At 36.4% G+C, this 27,879-nt stretch overlaps 1 protein-coding gene across 2 annotated transcripts in view; it reads left to right on the top strand.

Annotated features, from left to right (window-relative positions):
- The window catches only part of ec (ubiquitin specific peptidase echinus), a 97,454-nt gene that overhangs the window by 35,409 nt on the left and 34,166 nt on the right, over positions 1 to 27,879 (top strand). Inside the window, exons 1-2 of one of the 2 annotated variants that reach the window (XM_074086684.1) lie at positions 16,149 to 16,335; positions 27,712 to 27,804. In XM_074086684.1, the coding sequence (XP_073942785.1) occupies positions 16,240 to 16,335; positions 27,712 to 27,804 (189 nt within the window). In that variant the 5' untranslated portion in view covers positions 16,149 to 16,239. Of the gene's footprint in view, positions 1 to 16,148; positions 16,336 to 27,711; positions 27,805 to 27,879 lie in introns of those variants that run through there. The other variant, XM_074086682.1, reaches the window with a different exon arrangement.

Genomic DNA, 27,879 nt, shown 5'->3' with positions numbered 1-27,879 from the left:
TTATAGGTAAGTATATTTATTTTGTTCACCGGTCCTTTGCTCAGTTAGCATTAATATGATGGATTTTGAGTTATATGTGATTAAATATGTGTGCTTCTACAAATTGTTCCATGTGCTAATAATGTTCCGTTAAAAGTAAACAATGGACCCCAAGAGCTCGCCTATTATAGAACGAGGAAATACAAATATCTAGAGATAGATATTTGCCAACACGCGAAGTTGAGGTCTATTTACCTGTTGAGTTTGCATTTCTAAGAATCAAGTCCGTAGGTATGAGTGAGTTTGAAAGTTGGCGGAGGGGCGTGTGGAACAAAGTTGAACCGTAAATTGCGGCGAGTTATTGTTAGCACGCGGGTTGTCGTGCTCTCTGAACCACGACCCGCTGAGTCACCCTTCCTGACCGTCTTCAAGGATTCGGGCCTCCTGTGACTAACCGCCACAAAAACTGCCTTTGTCCATTGTGAAACGATCGAATTGTAACGAACTCACAATTTACCCCGTTCATTTTATAGCTCACTAAATTATGGCAGCTTTTAACAGTTAGGCTGATTACTGGCGACTTTTATTGACGCTTAACTCAACAGAATGGCGTTACCTAATAACTCCTAATTCTTGGTAACATAATGCTTTTGAAGGTATCAATTTTCAAATCGTTAAAAGAACGAGTAGAAGTTAATACTATTTTTACTTTACTACCGCTACATAAGTACTTATCTAATGTATGCGAAAAGGGGCAAATTTGTTAGACTGTAGAAAAACATAAGCATAGCTCGGGGCGGCTTAGCACAGCCGAGACGTGTGGGAACGCCAGCCAAGCACGACGACTTGTCTTGGGCAACGATCTAATTACTACATTTACAACTGGACGGTCATAGGCCAATCAAGGTATGAATGTAAAACCACCAATTGCCTGTAATTGTATGCAGGCCGAAAGCGCATGCTGCAATGAGGAAGCTCAAATGTTCGTAGGCTTTTGTCAAGGGCAATTTCATTGTTTCTGATGTCTTTATCACTGATTGTTGCATGCCTGTAATGTGAGATCCTGTTACGATGATAGTATGGCATTAGCATAAATGGACGCTGACCGATCGGAGTAACACCCCGTAAACAGTCGATGGCAAAATAACGACGCGAAGACTTTCTTTAGACGAAAAGTGTGTTATGTTTCCTTTTCTTGATAAAATTGATTTGTAATAGGAATTATGAGAATTGAGAATCACGTGGCCTTTGCCGCAAACTACTGGTTAATATGACTGTGGGACCGCGGTGGCATCTCGCTTCCCGGTTATACTGAAACTAATGGCGCCAGCGCATCGGTTAGTTCGCTTTGGACGGCGACCGCATTTCAGTCGGTCGCTGAAACCACAAAATGCAGTTCGCGGTAAGGTTTCTGCCAAAAATATTCAATAATTGGATCTATATATGATTTTGTCATAGGTTAAAAAATTAAGTACGACGAAAAAATTAAGTTCTGATTGCTTTTTTGGATTCCTTTTTGTATATTTTATTTTAACTCCAAATTTGTTACTTTTACGGGTATCCCGTAAATCCATATCGAAAATACAAACTGAGACATGGATGCACAGAAAAACAAAAAAAAGAGACCAGCAGCACTGGGAATCGGATCCAGATCCTCAGCAATCCGTGCTGCGTGCTATAACCCCTACACCACTGCTGGATAGGAATCTAGACACGAATTAGAATTTTTGATTGATTAGTAGCGACATCTCTTGTCTGAGTGAGCGGTTAGTTCCGAAAGAATGTGACGTCTCTTGACGAAACATAGATGTCGCTAGTGCTGTTGCTTAAGCAACCTGAGATATGTATGCATAGGGAAAATTCATGTCTAGATTGCTGTCCGGCGCAGTGGTGTAGGGGTTATAGCACGCAGCACGGATTGCTGAAGACCTGGGTTCGATTCCCAGTGCTGGTCTCTTTTTCTGGTTTTTCTGTGCATCCATGTTTGTATTTTCGATTAAGTACTTAGTTAAAACACTATAAGTGTACAACCGGGGTTGAAATACGACAGAATTATTGCTAAAATTACCTCGACGTTTCGACCACACTACAGCGGCTAGTGTCACAGAGTTTACGGAGTACCTAGAATAGACTGAGAGCAGATATCACGTTCGTTTAGCCGCGTGAGATTTTTGACCTGCCCGCACTTGATTTTGTTTAATTTGTAATAATATCTAATATACCTAGTTAAATTATTTTTAATCACTTTTTCGAATTAGAACTGCAACATGCTAGGTAGTTATAAACTACTAGCGAAAATCGTTAAAATTTAAAACAATAGGTACAGTCGAGTTATAAACTTGTGAGTAAAATTTGATCAAAAATATCTGAACAGGACTCTATTGTTAACAGCGTAGAACTCGTAGAAGCGTGTTCAGATATTTTTGCTCAAATTTTTGCTCACAAGTTTACGAACTCGACTGTACATACAAGTATTATTCTGTTTAAGTATATACACGGTCGCTACTGCTTAAATGTTACGTTCGCTCCTTAGCCCAAGTTTACTGCGGTATCTTTATGTTTTTGCGGTTACGAAAAGACACTTTTGTAGCTCTACGGGTTTACGATATGGGAAACCTACTGGTGTGAATATAGGACTTGAAAACAATTTTTATAGCTGTGTGAACTTAACGCAGTATATTGAACACACGTGAATTTATTGACAAACTTATAGAACTAATAACAAGAGGCTCATGAATTTTCTGTGTATACTTGTATACTTAAAAATCACTGCAGGGCACAGGCTAAGGAAATAAGCTTATTAAAACTAAATAGAGGTCTTATCTAGGGCTGTAGATACAATTTAGGTAGCTTCGATGTGAGTCTAGCGCAGATGCAGACTTCACTAAGCGCCAACTCCTTGGTGACAATGTTTTCCTTCTTTGAAAAACTCTTTGTTAAATTTAGATGCAATTTTGACTCGTAGATTCCGAAATATTCAGAAGTGCCAATCCGGTATCTATTTAAAATTAAAAAAAAAATCAAATTCAATTTTATTTATTCACTTGAGAAGTTCCCAAGGCTTGACATCATAATTTACACAAAACGGTATCCTGCCTCCTCGCATAATTATCGTTTGCCAAATGTTTCATTTGGCAAATCGTTCCATGTCCCAACTATTAAATTTCTCCGAAACCAAAAATTTTCTCAGTGTATTTTCTTCTGGTTTTATAGAGGACAGTAGGTTATGTTAGGTTTCTTTTATGAAAGTTCCGAAAACAATATACAAACGAGGTGTTAATTAAATAACTAAAAACCTCAGACAGCCCAAAAATATTTTTTTATTTTAAGTTAAGTTGATTGCATTTATTTTTGAATACAAAATCATGACATGGGAAATAAAACATTGAAAAATGAAACATTTGGCAAAAATAACTGTGCAAAAAGGTAGACCACACAGAACAGGTACTGATGTTTATTTTGTGATTTAAATGTTTTGGTACCAGTAACAGTACAAGTGAAGTGACCAGTAAATTCCATACAACACAACACAACGTGGTACGCGGGCTAGCAGGACATAGACCCTTCAAAAGTCATTATGGATGAAATAGGAATCTAACGGATTGGTCACCTAATAGGTACGTCATGTGGAGTTTGCCGCTAGTTTTGTCCGCGAACATAAAATGTTAGTGTTAGATCTCTCTTTCCGATTCAAGTGCGTGTACGAAAGGGCTAGATGGTTCATCAAAGAAAGCGGTAGATACATTTGTTTCATTGGTAATTTGTTTCAATGGTTAAAAAAAAAAGTTTTTCATGAAAGAATATGACCGCCTGCGTAGGTACAGCGCGCTGCTTGTAGAGTCACAAAATGATAATGATTGATTCGTATAGAATTTGTCTATAACTATCTATAAATAGATGTAAATTTGGTGTGTTGGAGCCTATGATATCAATAACATCCCTCGCGTCTCACAATTGTTCCGCCATCTTCATTTCTTAGCCGCAAGCGTGCGCTCTGGAGTCGCCGGACCCGCGATCGCCGTGAGAATTACACTCCTGTCGCGGTTCACGAGCTCCCATTATAATGCGACTTAATATACATGACTTGAATTTATTGTTTTACTAACGTTATAGCCTTTTTGTTAGACATTAATGCCTTTTAAGGAATAAACGAGGTAGCTAAGCTAGACCATGTTGAATTATACCATTCACAATAAATATGCTCATGTAATTTTATGCGTAGGAATGCAGTGTTAAATAAATACGTCTTATTTAAGCCTATCTACCTACTTTACCTCAAAAATCTCACCTGAACCCCGGTAGCTTGATTTATATTTTATTGGTTGGTATTAAACGGGGTTTGAATGAAAATTAGACTTCTTCCAAATTCTCATTTACTTAGTCTGTTTGAAGCTTTTTAATTGAAATGTTGTTAGACGTACATACGTTAAAGATTTAATTCACGTTAAATACTGTGCTGTCAATCGTGCCTGTGTCATGTTTATCTATCCTCACTAGCTTTAGCTGACGTTTCCAGCAGGTTATACCTACATTCACAAACCGGCAAGAAACTTGGGCAAAAGTAACTACAGATTTAAGGTTTCAACAACAATTTGTGTTGAAATAACTCGTTCAATTTGAAAAAAAACTTTGTAGATGCTGACGACATCTCGTTATAGCCGAGATGTCTCATCTACAATTAGGTACTTGGTTGTCCAATAAACATACCATTGTGGTGGCATTCCTTCACGCTCACTTTCCTAATTCAGGTGACAATATTTTTTCAGATTTTTTTTGTGAAAGTAAATCCACGTTTCTGATCATTTTTCGAATTAACGCAGTTTGACGTTGTTTTAGTTAGTTTTTAGCAGTTTTAAAGTACTTAATTGTAAAATCCAATTCTGATAAAAGTTTGTGGTTTTCATCATATCATCATATTAAGATCACATCTATAGACCACTATATTACTATTTGTTAAAAGCTCTTAGAACAATAGATTAGCATAAAAGACATTTTGGTGAACGAGACGACCATTTTAAAGAGGTGGGCAATAAAATGTAAATAAGCTATTTGGACGGGCGATAGTTTGGGCGTTAACCTGTCTTCGCTCGATCATAAACTTGGAGGCTATAAATAACCCTAAACTTGGAGTGTTTCGTAACTGAGGACGATAAACATACTGTTTTACCTATAAATGGCAATGACAAGTCGGAAATTGTTAAAAAGGTGCTATGCACTTTTCTCGGTGTAAAAATGCATTAGCACTTGATGCAATTGTTTTTCAGTGCCCATCCAACTAATGAAGGTAGGCAGTCTGCTTCGCATACTTTTTCCGATCTTTGGCGAGGTTGAATAGTTCTAACATTTAATAATAATTCGTTAATGCTGTACAGTGCCTGATTTAGAGTTAGCAACTCTGAATATGCACCCCCATAGCAACAATAATTCCTAACTGATCTAATGACCTCTCTTTTTCTCACTCAATCCACCTATCCTACTATCGCGCTCTCGCCTGAGTGTCAAACGCTCGTATTTTCCCAAAATTACCAGATATTATTTATGTAAAAGTACCTAAGTCTCAGCTCAGCGCCGCGCCCTTTGGCCCTTTGGTCCTTGCGCCCTAGGCTCTTATCATTAGCCTGCGGGTAAAATCAAGCCCTGATGCTATAGTGTGAATGTCACACGGTGCGATTTCTCTAACCAACTCATTACTTCAATCCAAGACATCGATTATGGGATGATCCGGTGACTGATAAAAATATTAAATATTTAATACATGCAATAAAATGTATGGTTGACATCGGCAGTTTACTGAAGATAGTCCGCTTCGCTTAGTGTAACGAAGAACCTAATAAATTATTATATCAGGTAGTTGACATTATTTCGGTCAATGCACTTGTCAATCAAGGAAGCCAAACTACCCGATAGGCGATAGAATTAGTGGCCGACCAAGAAATTGGCTCACCGCACAGGTTCTAATAAAACTTCATGGTCTATTATCAAGACAATACCGCACCGCAATCAGCTGTAGTGATTTTTAATAACAAGGATTGTTACCGAATTAATATACGCTTTCTGAATATTTTACACAGTTATAAATTAGACTATAGTGGTATTGAATGAACAAGCCGCCTCAACTACGCTAAGCTACTTCGAGAGCCGAGAGGTATGACATTGCTGGCTCGCAAAGTACCTCGCTAAGTCAGTACCTGGTATATAATTTACTAATCTGTACATAGATATAATTACAGTCGTGGTGGCCTACGGCCGAAGCCCTCACATTCTGAGAGGAGCCCTGTGCTCAGTAGTTGGACGCATATAGACGGAGAGATTTTGATGTTGTATCTACATAATTATATTACCAGTTTTTCAGAAGCATACCCAAAAACTATATACCTAGGCTCTCTTAAGCATCTTGCCACTTAATTTGTTTAACGGTATTGCTTTTGACCGATTAACCTCCGCATTGGGACCACACGAGCCACCTAATCAAGGGATACAAGCTTTTCTGGTTCATTATCTAAACTGTTACGAGAGAAAACACCATAAGGCACGACTCGAGTCAAACCTGTCTTAGAATTTAGGAGAAATCTCGTGCGATACCGGCCATTATGCGGACCAAATCCACTGAGCATCATGCAAATGAAGTGAGATAAATTAGCTTTACGACTTTTGTGTGTTTATTGGTTTTAGTCTCTCGATAGAGAATGTCCGCGTGTTGAATTCGGTTATTCAAATTTGTTCTCATAGCGGCAACAATGGCGCTGCCTTATAATATGATGAAGGTAATAATTACACAAATAGTTATTGTTTCATAGTTAGGTATTGTTTAATACGTGAATAATTCGAATACGTACTTTAAATGTGTATTATTAATGTTGAGATTATTAATCTAAAGACAATATAATTGTTCACAAGATTAATTGATTCCTGGGTGATAGATTGCAACAACAACGAAATCACCATTCATATTCGGATTGCTTGAATTTCTTCCATAGAATCAAAGAGGATTAATCGAAAGAGTGTAGTGATAAATAAACTATTTTACTACTAAGTAACCACCCGTGTACTGAGCTGCAGTTGAGAAGACAAAAGAAATCTAACGGGATAATAATGTGGAATTGGATAGGTTTCCATAAAGTCAGTAGGTATTACGAAAACTTAAGCAGTTTGTCTTATCCATGTAGATATCACGTTACAATATGACATGATAGAACACCTTGAACCAAGGGTCATAGAAATACTCGTAAGCTATTGCGTTACATTCAGTCTCATATTGTAACTGTCACCTATTATTCATTTTAGCTAACCCACTCATAAGCATGTTTTCGTCATGTCTATTTTATCCAATCGGTTGTATTTGTGTGAGAACGTAAGAACCGAAAATATATTTGACATCAATTTTTGTGTGGGTGACAGCCTGAAGGAATTAAATTATCCTCACCGAGGGTCTCACAGTAGGTACGAGTACTCGTACTTAGTGATGATTTTTTTTTACCACCCTATGTACTTAATGTTTATCGAAGTATTGGAAGTATGGGATTGATGTATGGTCTCTCAAGAAACGTGGATTTGAACCCCGTTTTGTACCTACCTCTACTACTACTTACTACGACCCAAGCCCACTTATTCTAAGAGGAATCATGTGCCCAGCAGTGGGACGTTTGCAGGCCGAGATGATGATTGAACTTCTGAGCTTTTTAGGGTTCCGGAGCCAAAATGGCAAAAACGGAACCCTTATAGTTTCGTCAAGTCCGTCTGTCTGTCTGTCTATCTGTATGTCTGTCCTAGTTTTGTAGTTAAATTACAAAAATAAATATTTATAGCGATACGCGAGTATACTTAATTGCAGCCAAGCTCTCTCATTGTGTGAGAAAGCCTGGGCCAAAAAGGGCGTAGATTATATTAGAGAATATGCATTGATAGTCGTTGCGATAAATGTGATTCCGTCTCTGTTTGTTTTGTTCGAATAGGCGGAGACGGCATCACATTTATCCGTCAAATAAAATAAATCAATGGGTGATGAAACAGCCCCTAAACAATATACACTGTAGTAGATATGCTACATACTTCAAATAATATCTACTAGGGATTTCGTTGAAAATGTTTGTGAATAGCTATCATGCAGGTAATGACTTAAAGCTTGATTGCAAAAGTTTCTGATCTCAACAGCGAATCATGGCATTAGATAACTGACAGCATACTGTTGGTGCTGATACTAAACTTAGATTATTAACTTAAATGTTGCGGGTTTGTGAATGGCCGTGAGAATCGCGTGTTTAACCCCCGCCACGGCATGCGGGCGTCGAAGAAAGTTTATAAACCGCAAATTATAGCGGTAAGAACAATGGGTGTTGTGTAAATAAGTGGGCGCTTGTCTCCGCTCGTCTTAGGATGTTTTGACCGAGCGGACACCTGATGCATCAGACTGCACTGTCCTTAATAGTATGTATAAACTAAGCACATAACTATCTATACTTTTGACTAACATCCGGCGAATTGACAGTAAAATTCGAATTTTATTCAATCTCAAAAGTATTTCGGAATTAGATACAGACCAACCTTAAGTACCTAAGTAGGTAGCGCCGTAAATATACTTTCTTAGGTAGGTAAACTTGGTTAGGTATCTATAGATAGATTCTATCTAAAATCTACCTATCTATCTATCTATCTAATACCTTTTAAAGAGGAATTCTATATATATTTCGGGGATCTCGGAAACGGCTCCAACGATTTCGATGAAATTTGGTGCGTAGGGGTTTTCGGGGATGGAAAATCGATCTAACTTGGTCTTATCTCTGGAAAAACGCTTCTTAAAGAGTTTTAGCCCGAGTAAAGCTCGGTCGCCCAGGTACTGTCTAATTATCTGACATGCCACCTAGTGCCATGTAAGTAAATACGCGTAACAATGTTTATATACAAATATGAAAACATGTCGGCAACTTTATGAGAAAAGTTCATGGGATTAAAAAATAATAACAAAGGTTCAATTTTTCCCGTTCTCTCACAAACTTACTATCGTAGCGCCTTCGTAGTATTACGAGCAATGTCGCAAGCAGAAGTAAAGATCTTGCTTGGTTCTTTATTCTAGGAGCGGTACTAAAAGCTCTACATCCATATCCACACTAATATTATAAATGCAAAAGTGTGTGTGTGTTTGTGTGTATGTTTGTCCGTCTTTCACGCCATAACGGAGAGAAGGATCGACGTGATTTTTGGCATAGAGATAGTTTATGGGCCCGAGGGAACAGCGCGCGATAACCGAATACCACGCGGGCGGAGCCGCGGGCAAAAGCTAGTTGATTATAATTATGACGATTTAATTCGATTATAATATGAGAATATTTTAAATTAGGTAAAGTTTTTTTTTGTAAAAATATGTAGAATTAACTTTCTCTGTTTTATGATAATGTATGTGTGTTGAAAAGTGAGCGAGCAAGTAGTTGTAGGTTGTAAGTACTAAATCCCATCAAAAACGAAATGTGAAATGAGAGCCAAGTTTAGTATTATGATATATGCCTTGATTGTTGACTTTAAGGACAAAAGAAGTGAGATCTAAATGGGTGCCAAGTTCAATGGTCAGTCCTGAAATTTATATTTATCTGAATGCCAAATTTGAACTTTCTAGTTCATCTGATCTATAGGTGAGTCAGTGATTTATTTATTTATTTATTGAGGATCACCAATAGATAATACATCATACAAAAACATAAATATAAAAATGACGATTTTTGGATGTTAATATATAAATAACCGTTTGAGATGTGTATATGAAATTTGGAGCACATAATATGTATCTCACAAGTCTCATTAAATGAGCCAAATTTAACATGTTTATCTGAAATAGTTTTTGAGTTATGAGGGGGTCAAAAGTGGCTCCAAATGGTTCGGGTAAAATTACACACGGTGCTGCTCGCCAGTTCCGTTAGCTTGAACTTGGCTTGACACGCTACCGCGTGTCTAGATTTAGCTTGCCAATAAGTAGGTAGTAAACTTTCTCGATTACAGCACTGGTTTTACATGATAACTTAATTAAGAAATTGTAGCTTTACTAAAGCTATTACAATTACATGACAGCATTTATTATACCTTGAGATGCGAGTTTCTTTCGCATTTTGCAGTCGTGTCCTTCTATATTGGGACGGTTTGTAACGGTAAATTACTTTTGAGCAGAGTTAGCACTTCCACTTAGCGCAGAACTCGTTTGAACTTACTACGAGTTACTACAACTCAAACAGTAGGCAGCATGCAACTAGAAAGCAGTCTTATCCTCTAGATACACAGAGGATCATTTTTGTATAAGCATTCGTTTAGTACCCTTGGGCTACCAAGAGATAGCAGCACGGGCACTATTCGTGCACGTACGAAATACAAAACCGGTTGTAGGAGTTGTAAATGAACACACGTGTACAAAGATCGTGTTAGTTAACAAAAAATATCTACATACAGCTTTAATGGACAATCTATCGATGGGCGTCTAATCGGGGGTACTTGACCCTGATCGTTTTGAGAAATATATTTAATGGTGGCTTAATGTATAGATACACATAGAAAGGTAACCATAACAAATTTAAAATTACCCGTGTTCTTGCTTCCTCAATTTTATCTCGAATAAAGTTTTATCTTTATTTTTTGTGATCGTGTGAAGGGATGAAAGGGGTAGCGTTAAATTCTTTTGTTGAGATCGATTTATAAATTGAGGCAAGAAAGGAAGGCTACTATATACATATTATAGCGAATGATTTATAGATTTGTTTATTAGTCAGCCGTAACAATAAATGCAGTTCATATAGTGTTGTGATTGTAGCACGCTTGTGAGGCTATTAATAATGGTTTGTAGCATGATTAATGGTAGTTTTGATTGGGTAAAGGTAAATAATTTGACGGTGTAGTAAGGGATCTATCTCTTTTGCAACTTGTGGCTTCGTACAGTACTTACACAGACTTCGCACTTCCACACAAAAACTTATTTATGGTTATAAAGTATATTTATTGACACGTAATACGCACATTATCACCGCATTCGAAGCAATCTTAAAAAAATTACATTGTTACCTACTATTTAAAAAAAACGGTGAGTACATAGGTACCTACCTACTCAAAATTATCAAGAAAACGCAATAGAGCATGTACACCATTTATGCAGTAAATTGCATCCTTAAAATATGTTCATGGTGGCCTAGGTTTCTAATCTACTGAAATATGAGTAAAATAATAGAAAATAAGTTTCACTTGGTATTAAATTGGTTGATTATCTTATATTCTTTACTACTTTTTAATGGTTTTTCAACAGATTTCATTTCAATAAATTATTGTTAAAATGTCGTTTTCAAAACGTTTTCATCCAAACTACATTTTCATACCAAATCTCAATTCAATGCTTTAAACCGTTGTAGAGTTCCATCCTGCGGAAACAATCCTGGCTGGAGCACTAGATTTTCACTACCAAAAAAATCGACCCCTTACGTTCCTTTCTAAACAGAATAATGAAGCGCTTCAAAACTTTGATAACACTCGTACTTCTAACGTACAGATAATCTTCCATTTCGTTCGTCTTGTAAGTTACTAAAATAGTTATTAACTTAAGAAATGATGAACGACACTATCCGAATTCCAAGATAAATTTTAACACATTTATTTAATTACACACCCCGCTGGTTTAAGTGCTGGTTTCTAATCCCATATTGCTTGTCAGCGCTCAGCGCGTTAAATCTCTGAGATTTGGAGATAGAAGGAAGGCTTAAAGTAGTAAACAGTAAACAGTAGTAATATCGCAGTGTACTTGGCTAACTATCAGGCGTCATTATGTCAAACTGAAAATAATCAAGTAAGGTAAACGTCCGAGTGCTCGATACTAATAGGTACACAATAGACGGCACCCTTCGATCACCTCTAATGTTAATGAGTAATGACATAAAATTATCTTTAATTACGACATTTTGACATCTTTTGACAATTATTGGGACAGAGACGAGCTCTCGTACGTTTACCTTATATAAAAATATGGACAAAATAGCAATATATGTACATTATAGTTACTTCCTACCGTTTTTGCTGTTTTATCAAGTTAATTTTTTGAATTATGAATCGGAACTTACTCAATTCCAGTTATTGTGTTAAAGAAAAAATGGGAATAAGAGATAGTTTTTTGTAGTGGCCGTTAATAATGACAAATTATAATATTACGTTCATTATACGGTACCTTATGAAACAATATACCTTTTTATTCTTTTGCATTCTTATGCAAGGGTTGTGTTGTAATATGTGAGTCACGAAACAATTAAGGCTATGAGCACTTCACGTAAGACTTCTGGATGAATCACGTTCTATTGTTAATTAATACTATTGTAATGGCTTTATAACTAAATTCATAATAATCGAGACGGTCTCAGATTATTTTATTATTAACATGACGTGAGTTTGCTTAGTAACTGTAAAATGATCGATTTAACGGAAATTAAAGAGAGTCGTGTAGCATGTAATGTAAGCAACCGACGTTGTATCATACTAACAGAAATATGAAAAATATAGTAGCTACCTACCTACTTTAGTTCTTTATTGGTAGATAGATAGGTAGGTAGGCATTACATGTAATTTTAACCAGTTCCAATTTATATGTATGGTTGATGTAGTTGTAGTTCCCCTTGCCTGCCACACCGCAATGCTGGAGTCCGGAGTTCGTAGTAATGTAATTAGCAATAGAGAGCGCTGCCACTCTCACATCAAGTCCTTTGTCGCCTTTTACGGGAAAAGATTGGTCCGTCCTATTCTAAAACTGCGGGGTTACTACGAAATTCGAAAATCGAAGTTCGTGTCGTTTCGTCTCTCTGACACTTTATACTATTTAATACGAGAGTTAGAGGGACGGTACGATACAAACTACGATTTTCGAATTTCGGAGTAGGCTCACTGTGCTCGGTACGGGCGGGAAAGTATTCCACTAACAGTTTAGCGTTCTAGGAGTGTCGTTAGAGCGCGCAATTTATAATAATATGCGATTTATAATTCTAGATTCAAAATTTAATATTGGTACTAGCTCTATAAGAAATTCAATGTCACGATAACTGGTTCAAACTGTCGCGCCTACAGTTACTCTACGCAATCCGAGCCTATAATTTAAATAATAGTTTACCGACATCTCGTTACCGTATTCCATTTCTCACCTACACCAGGAGTTGATATAATTGGGCCGCAATTACATAGGAATGAAAAAAGAAAAGTCGAACGACTTACACTGCTTATAGTGAGGCGGAGTCCGGCCTTCAATTTTTTTTTAACGGGATTACTTACCTGCGTGCGTGAAATTAGATTATAATTTCTAGGGACAGGACTTGAGCTCTCGAGCTTTTTGGATCTTCTCGTATGTAATATACATTTTATATAATCCGCTAATAGTAGTTAATAGACCCTGTAAATTTAAATATTTATCTTCTGCTTTTTTTAAGTTATCGACCGACTGTTGTCCAAAAAAAAAATTTGACACAATGTAATAAGAACGTATAAAACTTCTAGATTAGATTAGATTTTGGAATCGTTTGAAGTCCTAAATATTCAACGACAAAATGTAGTTCATGACGGTTTTTTTTACTAACCTTAGACATAGACATACACACGTTAAATCCGTAGATTAATAGCTATTCTACTTGTGATGTTGAGCTAGAATATCAACTCTACATTCAACATTGATGAACTCTACATTGTTTGATTCTAATTAAATAAGTAGGTCCCTAAGATTTTAAGAGTACGAGCAAGTAGGAATTGTTAATACCTACCTCCCAGTTTTATAATAAGATTAAAGTTGTCGTTGTATTTTTAAATAAGGGATCAGAAGCGTTCTGTCTCTCTCGCACTATACAAACTTTTTTTATCGGCCCACCTGCCCCTGCGTATAAAAACCACAAACGAAGCAGGTTATATGAATTATTATTTTGATTGAATACTGCACAATACGTAAAATACGTTCTCGGAGTCTTTTGTTATGTGTTACGGGAGATGGATTATGTTTTGGTTTGCTACCTCAACATCTACAATGTATATGTACCTAAGTGTAATAGTTTGATGATAGTTTCACTCATTGAAACGACGTATAAAGATGTCGAAAACCGTTAAAATATACATGTAAAATGGAAGCTGGGCCCATAACCTGATTGATTTAGGTAAAACAAGCATTGAAAATTATCAAAAAGCTTCTCTCTCGAATGCTTGGTGTTTATTTCTCTTAATTCGTTAGCTATTGTTTAAAATTAAGTAATATGCTATATATTGTTTCCTAAGTTCCTAACATATACATAAGTAAGTATATATCTGCTTACGTTTAAACTGCATGCTGTGTTTGCTTGTAATTGGGTAAATACTCTTCCAATTGTTATACCTATGTTTGTAGTGCATGTTTTACGGTATGTTACCTGTTGGCAAACCTAAATAAATAAATGAAAAGTGAGTGACTTCGTCACTAAAAGAGAAACATAGAACTTTATAACTAACTAGGTTTACTTGTATATGTTAATGTTCCAACAAATACAACATACGACAAGTGGTTGACTGATTTTCGTGTTTCTAGATGTTGACTTTTTGTAGCCAAAACAGTTTTTCTTGTTCAAATAGGTAAAACAATCAAAAACAAGCAAGGCGGTGGCTTTTAAGCGATAAACACTGATATGGAGAGGAAAAGTATCCTTTTTGTTTATAAATGTGTTTATTGACCAAGAAATGCTTTACTTTATCCTGTTTTTTCCAGATAACTCATTATCAAACCGTCAGTACCTACATAAAGATATCACCATTACGCTACGTGTAAACACATAAATCCTGTTCTCACAAAAACATAATCTAGCCGCATCCTGATATTCCCATAGTTGTTATAAGTAATTATTGCCCCTATTTTTATGTCATCAGCGTTCCCGCGCTCCAGGCTCTTGAAATAAAATATCGTCGGAAAACAAAAGGAGATCCAAGATTTTACGCTTTGGTCGGTTGCTCTATGCAACATTATACTACCTACAAAAATAGCTACAGTAGATCCATAAAGATATTACCACTATGTCATGCCCCCTGAAAAACCCCACTATCTGTAGGTCACATAGGTACAGTCAACCAATTTGACTTCTGAGCCACTATGGAACTTTATCATCGTAAATAATTTTATTTGTGTATAACAATGTTCATCGAATGTCTTTAAATGTCATTACGACACGGTTAAAATAGGTAAAATAGGTACAACAAGATTATGATTGCATTTACAGTCAGCCAATTTTATTCCTAGGCCACCACAGAAAATTGTATATTATAATAAGGTTCCATAGTGGGTCAGAAATCAAATTGGTTGACTGTACCTATGTGATCTATCCTATTTCGCAAAGGTGGTTGGGCAAATAGGATGCATTAGGTATAATATTAGTTTTCCATTATAAAATTTCAACTCTCAACTTTTTTTAGTATGATTTTGGGCACCAGAATCCACGTTAAGACCTAGATGTGTATTATAAATATAATCCCATCATACTTATGTAGGTACAAAGTTTCGTAATATGATAGATGTTCTACAGCAACCCCAAACTCAGTTTATTGTAGGTACTCTCGATTCTATTGAGGTACTCTTTTTTAAAGTAGGTACTAATTGAGTACATATTGTGTACATCAGCTTTATGTCTTAATAAATCACAAAACAGACAGTGTGGTTTCCAGGGAGCATGACGTTTACCACTATACTCGTAGTATTGTAGGTACATACAATTTTAGAAGAGTATGATTATTGACTGACTAAACTAATCAAGATTTTCTGCAGGTCGCCCTTTTTCATTATTATTAGTTGTTAAATATGCCATGGGTCGTTGTATTACCACCCCTACATTTTGATCATTTAAATTACCTGTTCGTTGAGAGAAGCTTGAGAGGCTAAGGTTCATAACGCCGCACCAACTTATGCCACGTTACTCTACCTATGATCTAGCATGGCTCTACCCATCATCGTTCCCGCGTTCCCGTGCTCCAGGGCACGTGAAAACAAAATGGCTGACCGAAACAAAAGCCTCTCGTAGACGCTGCGCTTCGCTTCGTAGCCGCTCGAGGCGCTGTATTACCACGCATTGTACTACTTTAAGTTGTAGTTCAGGTTTCGTCCGCGGGCTTGGCGGCGCTGCGGTCGGCCGGCGCGCGCGCCGATAGTTTTACATCTACACTCCCACGTCCGAGCTCCCATTGTAAACACCGCTCGCGCGCGAAGTTTCACCGCTTCACCGTTTTCCCATGGACATAAAAGGATTGTCAACATGATGAAAGTTTATGAAGTGTTGTGATGAGAACTGTGCTTTGGTGACGGATTTCATTATGACTAAAGCAAAAATGACGCGGAATAGTGCCCTGTTCCACAGCGCGAAGGTGAGCCCTTTTTACTTTAATTGTTTTGATACTGTTGTTCTATGTGCGACACTTTACAATTTTGTACTTTGAGTTAAGTTAAAAATACATAAACGAGATTACAATTGTGTTATTTTTAATGTCAGTCAGCGTGTGATTTATGCAAATAAGACAATCTTGATTCATGATCTAGAAACATAAACAATGCAGAATACTTTCATTTTATTAAAAATGTAAATAGAGAGTTGCTAGTTGGAAATGTGTATAATATTATATTGTAATTCGAGCCGGTTCTGCGCCCGCGCCGTGATCTTGATCCCCCCCCCCTCAGCCCTCCGAGCCCTCAGAGCCTTTACCTTTGATTTGAAATAAACGAACTGCATCTCAAGCAGTATACCCAAAGAAAGTGCATGCACCTGAAATAAACAGTCTCGGAATGAAAAGGGTAATCATCTTTAAGACTTTTTAGCATGATGGTGTTGACAGAAGCTGCATTAATTAACTGCATTAACTTTTATGCATCGGAAGCTAAAAGTTATAGTATTTCTTATACCAAAGTAGAGTGACAGATCAAATTAATGAAAAGGTTTTAGCTAAACTATTAATAGTCAAGTCAAAGAACATTAATTCGGCCAAATTTTAACCCTGTCGTCAAAGAGTTAAGCATATTTTTTATGCAATAGTATGGTGTGTTAAAAAGGCAGCATGTGCTTGCAAAGTGTTAAATTAAAACATGTATTTGAAAACTGACAAACTTTTTCGTTCCTTGACTCTACCTGGTTTGTCCCAAGGGATGAGACTATTACATTGTTTGCTTGTTTATGTAGATGTATGTGTTATGACAGCTTTAAACTCAAATTTATTGTAGTTAAAATTATTTTTCTTCGGCAAAAGCTATTAAAAGTTAGGTAGTTTATTAGACAGTAAAATGGTTACGATTTCCTTTTGGAAGTTTAAGAAAGCCTGAACATTGTTAATTGGCTCAAAGTAGGTAGATACTAATAACAACTATATGTACCTGCAACTTCACGCGTTAAAATAAATAATCATTAACTTTACTCTTATAAAAAAACTATAAACTAGAAACATTTTCTGCAATGTTTACTCTGAACTTTCCGTTTCCTATACTACGTCCCGTCCTCCGAACGACATCAACGCGCGCGTAAAAGAGACGTATTCCGTGAGCGGAAGAGGGACAGACATTGTTTATACCTATATAATTATACAAGGATTTTGTATACAGGTAGGTTGGCAGGTAGTGACCATCGCCACGGATGGACGCTCTCCCTATTTCGTTAAAGGGATGCACTGTAATGGGGCAATTTTTGTGAGTGCGTGTTCCTTCAGTTTTGGAGTTAGGGGAGTTCGTCGCGGCCGGTGACCGCTAATGATGCGTGAACTAAACGATTTACTTGCCTTTGAGGTAGATTCATTACACTCTTGACCTTTTGGTGGGTCTCTTTGAGAGGGTCAACTGCCTTTGTGCCTGGAGGCCGAAAAGAAAGCAAAGATTTGAGAATATAATGCCAGAAGTTTAATGAAAATAGCATGAGTTATATTTGTATGTATATCATTTAACGGAATCCCTTACAACGACTTCTAAAACTCTATCTACTCGAAACAACCTATCCTACTCACATATTTTATTACATAGAAATGTTACGGTGTCAACATTTCTTTATGTTATCTCAGTAGAACACTGAAAAGGCACGTTTGTCACGACCAATCGAAATAACATGATGTTCGTGTGGAGGATTCAAAGTATTTTATCAAAAGGAAATGCTTTTGGATCGATCAACTGTATCAACGGACAGTCACACCTTAATTTGAAGTTGATTAGTAGAAAACTCTTCTTTTAGACAGGTTGTATGCTCGTTATCTACAAGTGCGCTTTAGGCCAAGTTTACCAATCATGAACATATTAAGCACAGTAGTGGACAACAAGGATTCAATGCCCTATAGTTCACTATTCATGAACTTTACTAGTAATGAATATTAGTTATCTGAACATAAGTGTTAGTAGTTTAAAAAAATAGTGGATTTACGGAAAAAAATTAAAGGTTCCTGTTCATGACTGGTGCCATCACCCGTCAAGAGTTCAATTAAACACCGCATTGTCATTCTACTGGCATGATTTTGCTGGAATAATGTGAGCAGGGCCTCACACATGATATTTAATATGAAAAAGTTGACTAAGTAGACATCCTTTATTGTGTTAGTAGTCACGTTCCAGAATATTTTGAGGGTAAGTAAGCTCATTGACCTCACCAATGTAATACAATAATACCTAAGAGTTTGTTCTAACTAGGAGTAAATAAAGTCGGCCTCTGATCAACTCATGCGCAGATAATCAAATGTTCATATACTTCTCTTTCGGTATCAAAAGGTTAGCACTCTTAACGACCTGCGTGCCATAAATGACGGTCATTACCAGGAACCAGCGGATTTGTAGAAGGTACTAATTCCCTTATAATGAAGATAGAAACTCGTTCATTACATTAGCGTATAAAAAGTAAATTGGCTGTTCTCAGAATCGCCGAAACCGGCCAGCGCTTGCGGTTCTTTGAGCCTTATACATATTTATTTATAAGATTTTGTTGGTCTGAAATGTATTTCTGTCGCTTTCTGTCTCCTTGTACGTGATAGAGATAAAATATTTGGAGCTTGGAGGTTTTTGATCCAATTAGGCTTCTTTGAAATGAACAGACGTGGTTTCATATTTTTTCTATAAATGATGTTGACAGAACTAGGATAAGTACTTAAATTATTGTTATTATTACACTCAGGATTTAAACGCTTACATGATACGTCTTACTCCTGATTGTAGCCGCTGCAATGTAGTCGAAACGTTCAGATAATTTCAAGTTCGGAATATGCATAAAAATCGCAAAAATTTAAAACAACATACTTAAGTACAATCAAACTTTGTTCAGTCATACAATTGCACTTTTAGCAGTGTACTGCACTTAAATAGGTGTTTAGTCACTCAGTATCAGTAGTATAGTATCTAACAAGTATTAGTCAAATATACTATTCACCCTAAATCATAGACAAGTGACTGTAAACTCTTAAAACGAGTCAGGCTTCCAGGCCAAACGAGGCAGGCTTTAGAAGGTCTAAGGTTTTAAATACATAAATATTATGCACATAAAGCAGGATAACCCTACCCTAATGGAGTTTTACTGCCAATATTTGGTGCCTGAAATCTGCACGACTTATACATAATTTAAGTTCTGTCCCAACTGCACTACTTTTTGGTAGAACCCTGATTTTTGTCTAACGCGACAAACACCAAACAGTCATCTTAAGGAGCTTGATAGTAGCATTTACCCTACATTTCGCTTGATGGACTGTTTGACCTGTGAAGGTGTACGATATAAAATATAGACATACTCACTGCTACCGCCTATTAAATAATGTGTTTGTGGTTGATAAAGTGTCAACGCAATTACATTCACATTTCTCGATAACCTTTAACTTTAAGCATTCAAAGTGATTTGATTAGAATTTATTTGTTTCAAAATTATCTCATGAATGGCCTCAATCTTACATGGAAATACTCCAGTCAAAGGAACATTTCGTAATGATATACTAATTTATATAAAGCCGGGTCTCCACTACTCTCCATTGAGCGAGCCGCATCGAGCGGCAGCCATTTTCGGTGCGATTTTGAACCATGTGTCGAACAAAATTATGCGGCGTGCACTTGCCGCGCGAGGCAGCCGGCTCAGTGGAAACCTGGCTTCACGAATATGTATGGATTTAAAGAATTAAAAAAGAAAATCTATCACAGCTTAAAAGTTAACGAGTAACAGTTGATCAAAACTCAATATTGAATATTTGCCGCATATTAGTACGGAACTCTACATTGTACGAGTCCCAACATGCACCCTGGTCAGTTTTTTTTAGTGCAGATTAAGGCATAAGCACAACTTATTGGATTACAAATTTGGTAACATCCATATCCTGCATTTCGTGTTTATAATCGGATGTATTACGAATATTAATTAGTCACAATAATATTTTTTAAATTTCTTGCGTAACAAATTCAGCTTATAATCGTAACAGTCAAATCGTAATTCAATTCGACAAAGGCTTTATCAATTAATTGATTGAATAACCGTGTCCGTCTAGTAACGATACTGCGCGACTGCGATAGAGCGTATTTTCTCTGTAGTCTCTGTTGACATAATTTAATTTCTATTTTCAGTATTTTTATTCGGGTCACAAAGTAAGCTTCACGTGACTATTTGAAGTTCTGTCCTCTTTTGAAAAATTAAAAACTTCTAACATTTTCAGACTTCTACCGAATGTATAGGGCTCTAAATATTGTTTCGCTCTGCACTAGCAAAATTATTTTAAAACTATTTGATCATGTTTTACTGTCTAATAATTACCTATTAAGTACTCGTATTAAAAAGGACTTCCAATAATGACAACTCAGCATATTAATTTCATAACACTTCATTCTGCAAACCTTAAAAATATTTCAGTAAATTAAGCCACAGAATAAGTAATAATACCTACAAGGTTAAGTACGGACCCTTTCCAAGTTATACGTACTCATGATGTGTTACGCTGTCCGAACTAATTGACAGTATTTATGGTTCTCGTCTGTTATTATTTTCTTAAAACTAAAGCAAATTTTCGAGCATCTGGTTCGAATCTGGAGCTCGTGAAATTGCTGGCTGCCGGTTCAAACTGATCATTACACAGCACTTAAGTTGTTAGTTCTGTTATTGCTCGTATTTTACTGGCAACTGCATTTAAATTCTGCTGCGACATTGCGTTATAGTTACTACTTACATTTTAATTTATTTACCAAGTTTATTCGGCCGTACATATCGCGACTAATTGAGATGAGACATTATCAGGTATGTTACCTACAACGTTACGCGGAAGTAGTTTTTTAAGTTCTGGCCATAAGACTTACATACAACTAAGACATAAAGCGTAAGTTATAAAAGAATAGGGTCAAGTGTCCACCAATGAAACACATAAAATTCAAAATATCATAAATCTTTTGTTTTGACAGATAGAAATCTGAATTTTTCAATGTACTTAGGTAATTTTATTGGGTATCACGTGACATGTACAGTATTCTTTAAGAATGTGTAGTTGGCCATCAAAAAAATAAAAAGTAAAAAATGGGAAATTTTTCACTGTGTCCACAGTGGTGTACAGAATGAAACACTACATATTTAACAATGAAACGTGAAAACTAATACAATGTGTTTCATAATTTTGGGATTTATTTATGTAATAGGTTAATAAAAAAAATGCACGAATATAATCAAACAGTTTTAATTACTTTAACTTTAATCAAACAAGTGTGTCCCATGCGTAAATGTTTCATTGTTGATCACCTAAGGTATTTTATATCAACCTCGAATTTTAGCCTACTAAATTGTGCCACTTTAACACGCGAGCTAGTCCACGATAATCTACGAAATACGTTTAATGTTAAAAAAGTATTAAATACATTTAATTTATAACCATAATTTAATGAAACATCTACAAAAAATGTTTAAAAATCCTTCCTTTTGTGTCAATAATACTGAAAAAGCTCCGTAGACACGTGTTCCTCCACGTGAAGCCAATGCAAACTGGGGTACTTACAGTGGGGGGTTCTCAAGGGTGTCCCTACGCGAATAGTGCGCGATCTGGCAAGGTGGCACTTTAGAAATATCGCAATGTTTCACTGTGTACCTAAGTTTTATTGTTGGACACATGACCCTACATGTATTGTTATAGTTACACACGTGTTCCTAATAATAAATTCATGTTTTGAACCTCAATAAATAAGGTCAACAAGAAGCACATTTCACAATACATATTGAACTGTCACTGAGTAGAGGAATTCTGAGATTTCCCATATCTCATATCATATAGAAATCACGGAGCATTGAAATGAATTAAAAAAATATTTCATCTGATTTGCGCTAGCTCGCTTACAGTGTTTACATATATGCTATGTTTTCGGCAAAGTTAACGTTATCAAATTTTTATGACGCGTAAAAATGTGCCACCGAACGTAAAAGTGCAGGCGTGTCGCTTCCGCAGGGGAAGTCTATATTTTGATTCAAATCTACTTCCGTGCAATGCGTTGCGGGATATTCTTCGTAATTAAAATGTTATGTATCGTGTTAAAGTATAACTCAAATATCAGTTTAATAATAGGTGTAACTGTAGCATAGAGTCGCAAGTTACTTTCCCGTAAATCTACGTTTATTTATGTCAACTTGTAAATTATTTACAACCACAAATTGGCGTGAGTAAGTAAAAATATATTTTACTCTAGAAGCCGTCTCCGGTGTAATCGAAGAAGATTAACGATGAAAGCGTCTAGTTTTAGCCTTAAAACAGATTACCACACGATTAAGACACTGAATCGTGCGAGCCGTCCGTTTCCCACGAGAGTTACTAGCCGTCAAATCGTAGTTTTTACATTTACATTATAAATTCACCATGTTGGACGCATCACTGCCCCGGCTCGGGTTACAAAAACGTGTAAACTGACCCTTACGTGATTAATTTGCTCTGATTACTCTGAAAAAAGTTGCTAACACACGCAGATTACACGGCAATAACTATTTAGTCGGTAATTTACGACTTAGCGTGAAACGGTTATTAGGCGACTTACTATGTTGACGTCTCTTTTCATTTAACATTGTAAAAGGTCAACATGTCGCATATTTCTTTGCATACCCGCTGCGCTCAATTTATGACTTTTCAAGTGGTTGTAGCGCCAGTTCTACTAAGAATTGGGGGATATTGAATGTCCATAAAAAAGGGTGCATTTTTTGATGAATTCAAGTGCTTACATAGTAGTGTTGTTATTATATTTTGCTAATAACAACACGTGTTTATCCTAAAGATCTTCTTGTATATAAAATGATGTTATAAACACTTTAAAAACCTTATATGCTCCGCATACCTTTTTGCTTATCCTATAGTACAGGTTTTTACCTATTTAGGAAGTAGAGCACTAGTTTTAAGGATTTTTAGTAACAGAAGTTTTTGAATAAATATATATATTATTATTATTATTATACAGTGTATATTCCTTTTGGCCAATAGGATGGAACAAACTATACGTATCCGTACATATGATGATTATGAACTCGTGGCTGCCGTCCCGTTATGCGCCGGCGCAACTCGTTAAGGCTTCGAGCGAGAGCTGAATAAACTGCCGACTTAAAGATGTACTCAGATACCCTGCTACTTCGCTTAGCACACGTGCCAAGTACATTAGCTCTTCATATACTTATACTTAAGATAATAGCCTATACTTAGAAGTTTTTGTTGTACTAATAAAGGCTGCTTGCAATTAATTTTATCTCGATATCGCATCTCTATTTAGAAATTAATCGAGGGCGGGATACTTTTCAAAGACATGTGCCGGCAATAATCCTAATTTTTAGCGCGTGTTCTTAAAAGGTGGAATTAAAATACCACTTTTAATAAGCAATTAAAATAAATTCCCTACATATCGTACCTACTTGGAACACATATCTTTTTATTAAGGGCACCTGCAAATGCTTTCGAGGTTGAAGCACTTATCTTATCGTACCAAATATTGACTAAAAGTTTCGAAATAGTGTACTTTTATCTCCCAGTGATTCTTCCCCGGCTCCATTAGCGTGAAACTTTATCTGTTTGTCACGAGCCCAAACTCATAAAGGCAAATGTACACTGCTTTAGTTTTCTTCTCCACTTAGCACTATCGTAGAATAGCTTCAGTATTTCACAATGCCGGTGTGCACTAGGCTTTAGATGCTTGTTAAGAAATAAGGACGCGTCTGGGGGCACGTGTTTGTATTTATTTTAGGAATATTAATCGGAATAAGATTGTATGAGATACTAAAAAGAAAGAGAAATCTACCTTTATAGCCTTTGCATGCAGATCAGTGAATACAATACTGTACAATACAATGTCTCTTTATTGTATGTACATGACATAGCAAGCGATACAGAAAACAGTGAATTTTTATTTATCTTGTGTCATATGGCACTAACGTCCTCCTAACATAAAATTCTGTAAGATAGTAATTATCTAGGGGCGCTGTTCATTAGCAATCAAGTACATTTTACTCTTCTACCGTAGACTAACAGAACTAAATACAAATATTAAGGTACCTCCACTACTCTACAGCTTCGATTGTGCAGGCTGCTTTTCGTTTGTGCGAGTGAACAGTTAATTCAATAGTTAAAATTAATCTAACGTTGTTGTATACTGCAATATTTTCAAGCCATGGCTTAATCGTCCATTAATGGCTCTGAATGCGGCAGTTAAACTTATGTTAAGACATTAAAAATTACTATCTTTTTAGCTACTGTACTTAAGGACATAACTGTATTTGTTTTGTAGCGAAATAACGTTTTATCTACTTCTCGGAATGATGTTGATGGCACTAGCCAAGGCGCATGCGCGATGCGCATCTGTCATTCCTTGCGCGTAATCAGTTCTAGAACGTACGATGATTACATAGGAAATGTGTATTTATTGCAATGGCAGAATATAGAAACAACTAAAACCAACTAGGTGTATAAATAACAATGATCCTATAAATTGCAGGCTAAAATTGTTTCTTTTTTTTGTTCTGACAAGAAAGCACTTCTATGAAATGTATACTCGTAGCGTGTCAAGTCAAGATTTCACCGTATTATTTTAACTCATGTCGTTAATATTGCATTATGTGCGAAAACTAAATTTCTTATGTAGTGAATCGCACTTTTTTGTGGTGTGTTTTTTGAGGTTGTATATATCTTTAGAAAATGCTCTATTTCATGAAAATCTTATTGATTGAAATTTACTGTATCAAGTCACCAAGACGATTTTGTCGTAGAGCTCTACCTAAAGTTTTCATTAAATGCCATTAATTACTAATCTTTGTTAAAATATCAGAGAAAGTTTATGATTTTATGATTTTTATGATTTTAAAAGATTTCCCTAATTTTAGTGCCTTCAGAATTGCTAATAAAACATAACGAACAAAACAAAAAAAAACATTAATTATGTAGGTACTGCCTTGGCTCGAATGAGTAACTTTCCGAAGGGCTTACTTACATTCACTCACATTTCAAATTTGGACCTTGCGGCTTGGGCAGTGGAGCCTGAATAAAATGCTGTCGAAATGACATTAAGCCCTTTTAGAAAGATTAGTCAGCGTCGTTGGGCAAGCATCTGCGCGAACGCACCTGCCCACGAAACAATCGCGAAAAAGCATCGCATAATGACAGGTGAACTCACTGCTGTAGAGCTACACATGGCTTAGCTCCTAATCTGGCTTACAAAATTATTAAAGAATAATGCAAGGTATATATTTTTATAAAAAATATTTACTAACTGAAGGTGTTTTCAAATTAATCCAAAATATTTCAGGAGGTTCAGGTTATTGGACTGAATACGCTTTTTAATGTTTATGTATTACGATTTTTAATTTTGTTTAAAAAATGATTCTAATAATCTTTATTTGATTGAATGATTTCAGTTATAATTTGCGTTAGAACTCCAAATATTCGTTAAGAGCAATTACATGATATACAATAAGTACCTACCTATTAATGAATAATGTCTTCAACAATCTAGTTACCATTACCAAGTCCTACAACTACATAATAAATCAGACATGGTTACGCTTGTGAACTCAAATCATAGCATACACTTCATTTTCACTTGATAATAAGCTCCATTGATACCGCTATAAAACAACTGGTTTACGCTGTCCGTACATTAGAACATTAGCTACTAAAGTAGAGGTCTTGCAAGCTAGGTTAGTCCCCCCTATTATGACAACGCATGAGTTCATCAGTTTCGTAGGTTGCAACAGGAAATGTGTTGGCGTTATGTGGCCATTATTTTTGTAACTGATAGCCTCGCTTCATCTCGAGAGGAAATTTATCTAAATATCGTTCGAACTGGTTTTTTTGTAACATCTTTTTCGCTATAACGTTGAAATGATTTCATGGGCGATAAGAATATTAACGAATTGCTTCCGAAGTGGAGCGAAGCGAGTTTTATTTATGGGTTTTGTTCGGATAAACATGAAATTGCTTTCTTTGCGGAAAGGATTTTTGCTGTTTTTAGCATTCCATAGTCCTACAAGATACGAGTACACTTAGCTATAGTTTTGCTATGTCCGCGCCCGTCTGCAAGTTAGCTTAAAGACTTGCTGCCAGAAAACTATAAGTTTGTTTTGTTACCGGCTCTTTGGTTACCGGCGGCGGAACACCTCAAGCGTTTTTTGCACGTCACATGTCGTCCGGCACCTGTCGCGCACGCGCATCGAGGTGAATCTAACCTCATAATCTCTCCAGAAAAAATCATCAGCACCCAATACCATCCAAACATGCTATTTATAAGCCACGCGCAAATACAATATCCTAATTTAAAATTCAGCCACGCTTGTCATTAAAACGCAATGTGTTTATCATGGCGCATATCGGCATATGTTGTGCTGGAAGAAAAAGTAGATACAACTGCCTTAAAAAGCTGCCTTAATAGTTAAAGAAACATAGTTAATAAATGCACCTGTTTTCGCGCATGTTAAGCGCACACGCACAGAACTAAATTGTTGCATATTCATCTTCGAACAAAAAAAGCAAACAATAGTTTTCTTAACACATGTTCCTGTAAAATAGCCTACCCAAGTGAACTGGCAGAATATAAGCCGTTCGTGACGAGCTTAATAGTTTTTATCCGAATATCGATATGCTTTCTAGAAAGTAAGGAAACATATCAGACAATGCCAGGGAATATCACACTGTACAAATACACGTAACAGTAATTTAAGTCACGCATGCATAGATGTCAATTATCACTATCAATTATTTTCTTACTAATATTTCCGCACTTTTTCATCTTGATAGGAAGGTAGGTATATGTATTCAAAATACCTAACTGCGTTGCCCTTTCCTATATAAAGCACTGATGAGAACTGATTAACGTGTAGGATAGAATTTTTGGTTTAAATATCGTAAGTACTCAGTTTGTTTTAATTTACATTTACGAAACTCGTACAAAGTTGTAATAGCATGATGGTTATATGGCCTCTCAAGCAGAGGGTCGTGGGTTCGAGTCAGGACTTTCACCTCTTGAGTTTTTCGAAATTTATGTGCGAAATTACATTTTACGGTGAAGGAAAATATAGCTAGGATTTGCGTATATGCGAAGAAACTCAATGGTGTATGAAGTTACCAACCCGCAATTTGCCCGTTTGGGAACTGCGGCCTAAGCCAAGCATTACGATAGGAGGCCTGTACCCTGCACAGGGGCGTACGGGGCCGAGATATATGGAACGCTTATTCACAGCATGTTTGTAATAATTATCTTGTTCTAAATAAGGTCCAGCTAAAGCCTACTGATCATAATAAAGAAGTGCGTGTTGTTTACAGGTGCTGTGGCATCTGGACATCTTTCGGCGCAGCTTCCGCGAGCTCACAGGCCACGCTTGTCTCGGACCGTCCTGTATTTTTTGCGCACTTAAGGTAAGGCATTATCTTTTTGTAACCAGTGTTATCCAGTACCTACAAACTTGCAGCTGCTTACGTGGCTTGACAGTT

The sequence above is a fragment of the Choristoneura fumiferana genome, chromosome 4 (genome assembly GCF_025370935.1).
Source record: "Choristoneura fumiferana chromosome 4, NRCan_CFum_1, whole genome shotgun sequence".
Taxonomy (NCBI): domain Eukaryota; kingdom Metazoa; phylum Arthropoda; class Insecta; order Lepidoptera; family Tortricidae; genus Choristoneura; species Choristoneura fumiferana.
The sequence above is the reverse complement of the archived record's forward strand: the minus strand, read 5'-3'. Positions and strand labels throughout refer to the sequence as shown.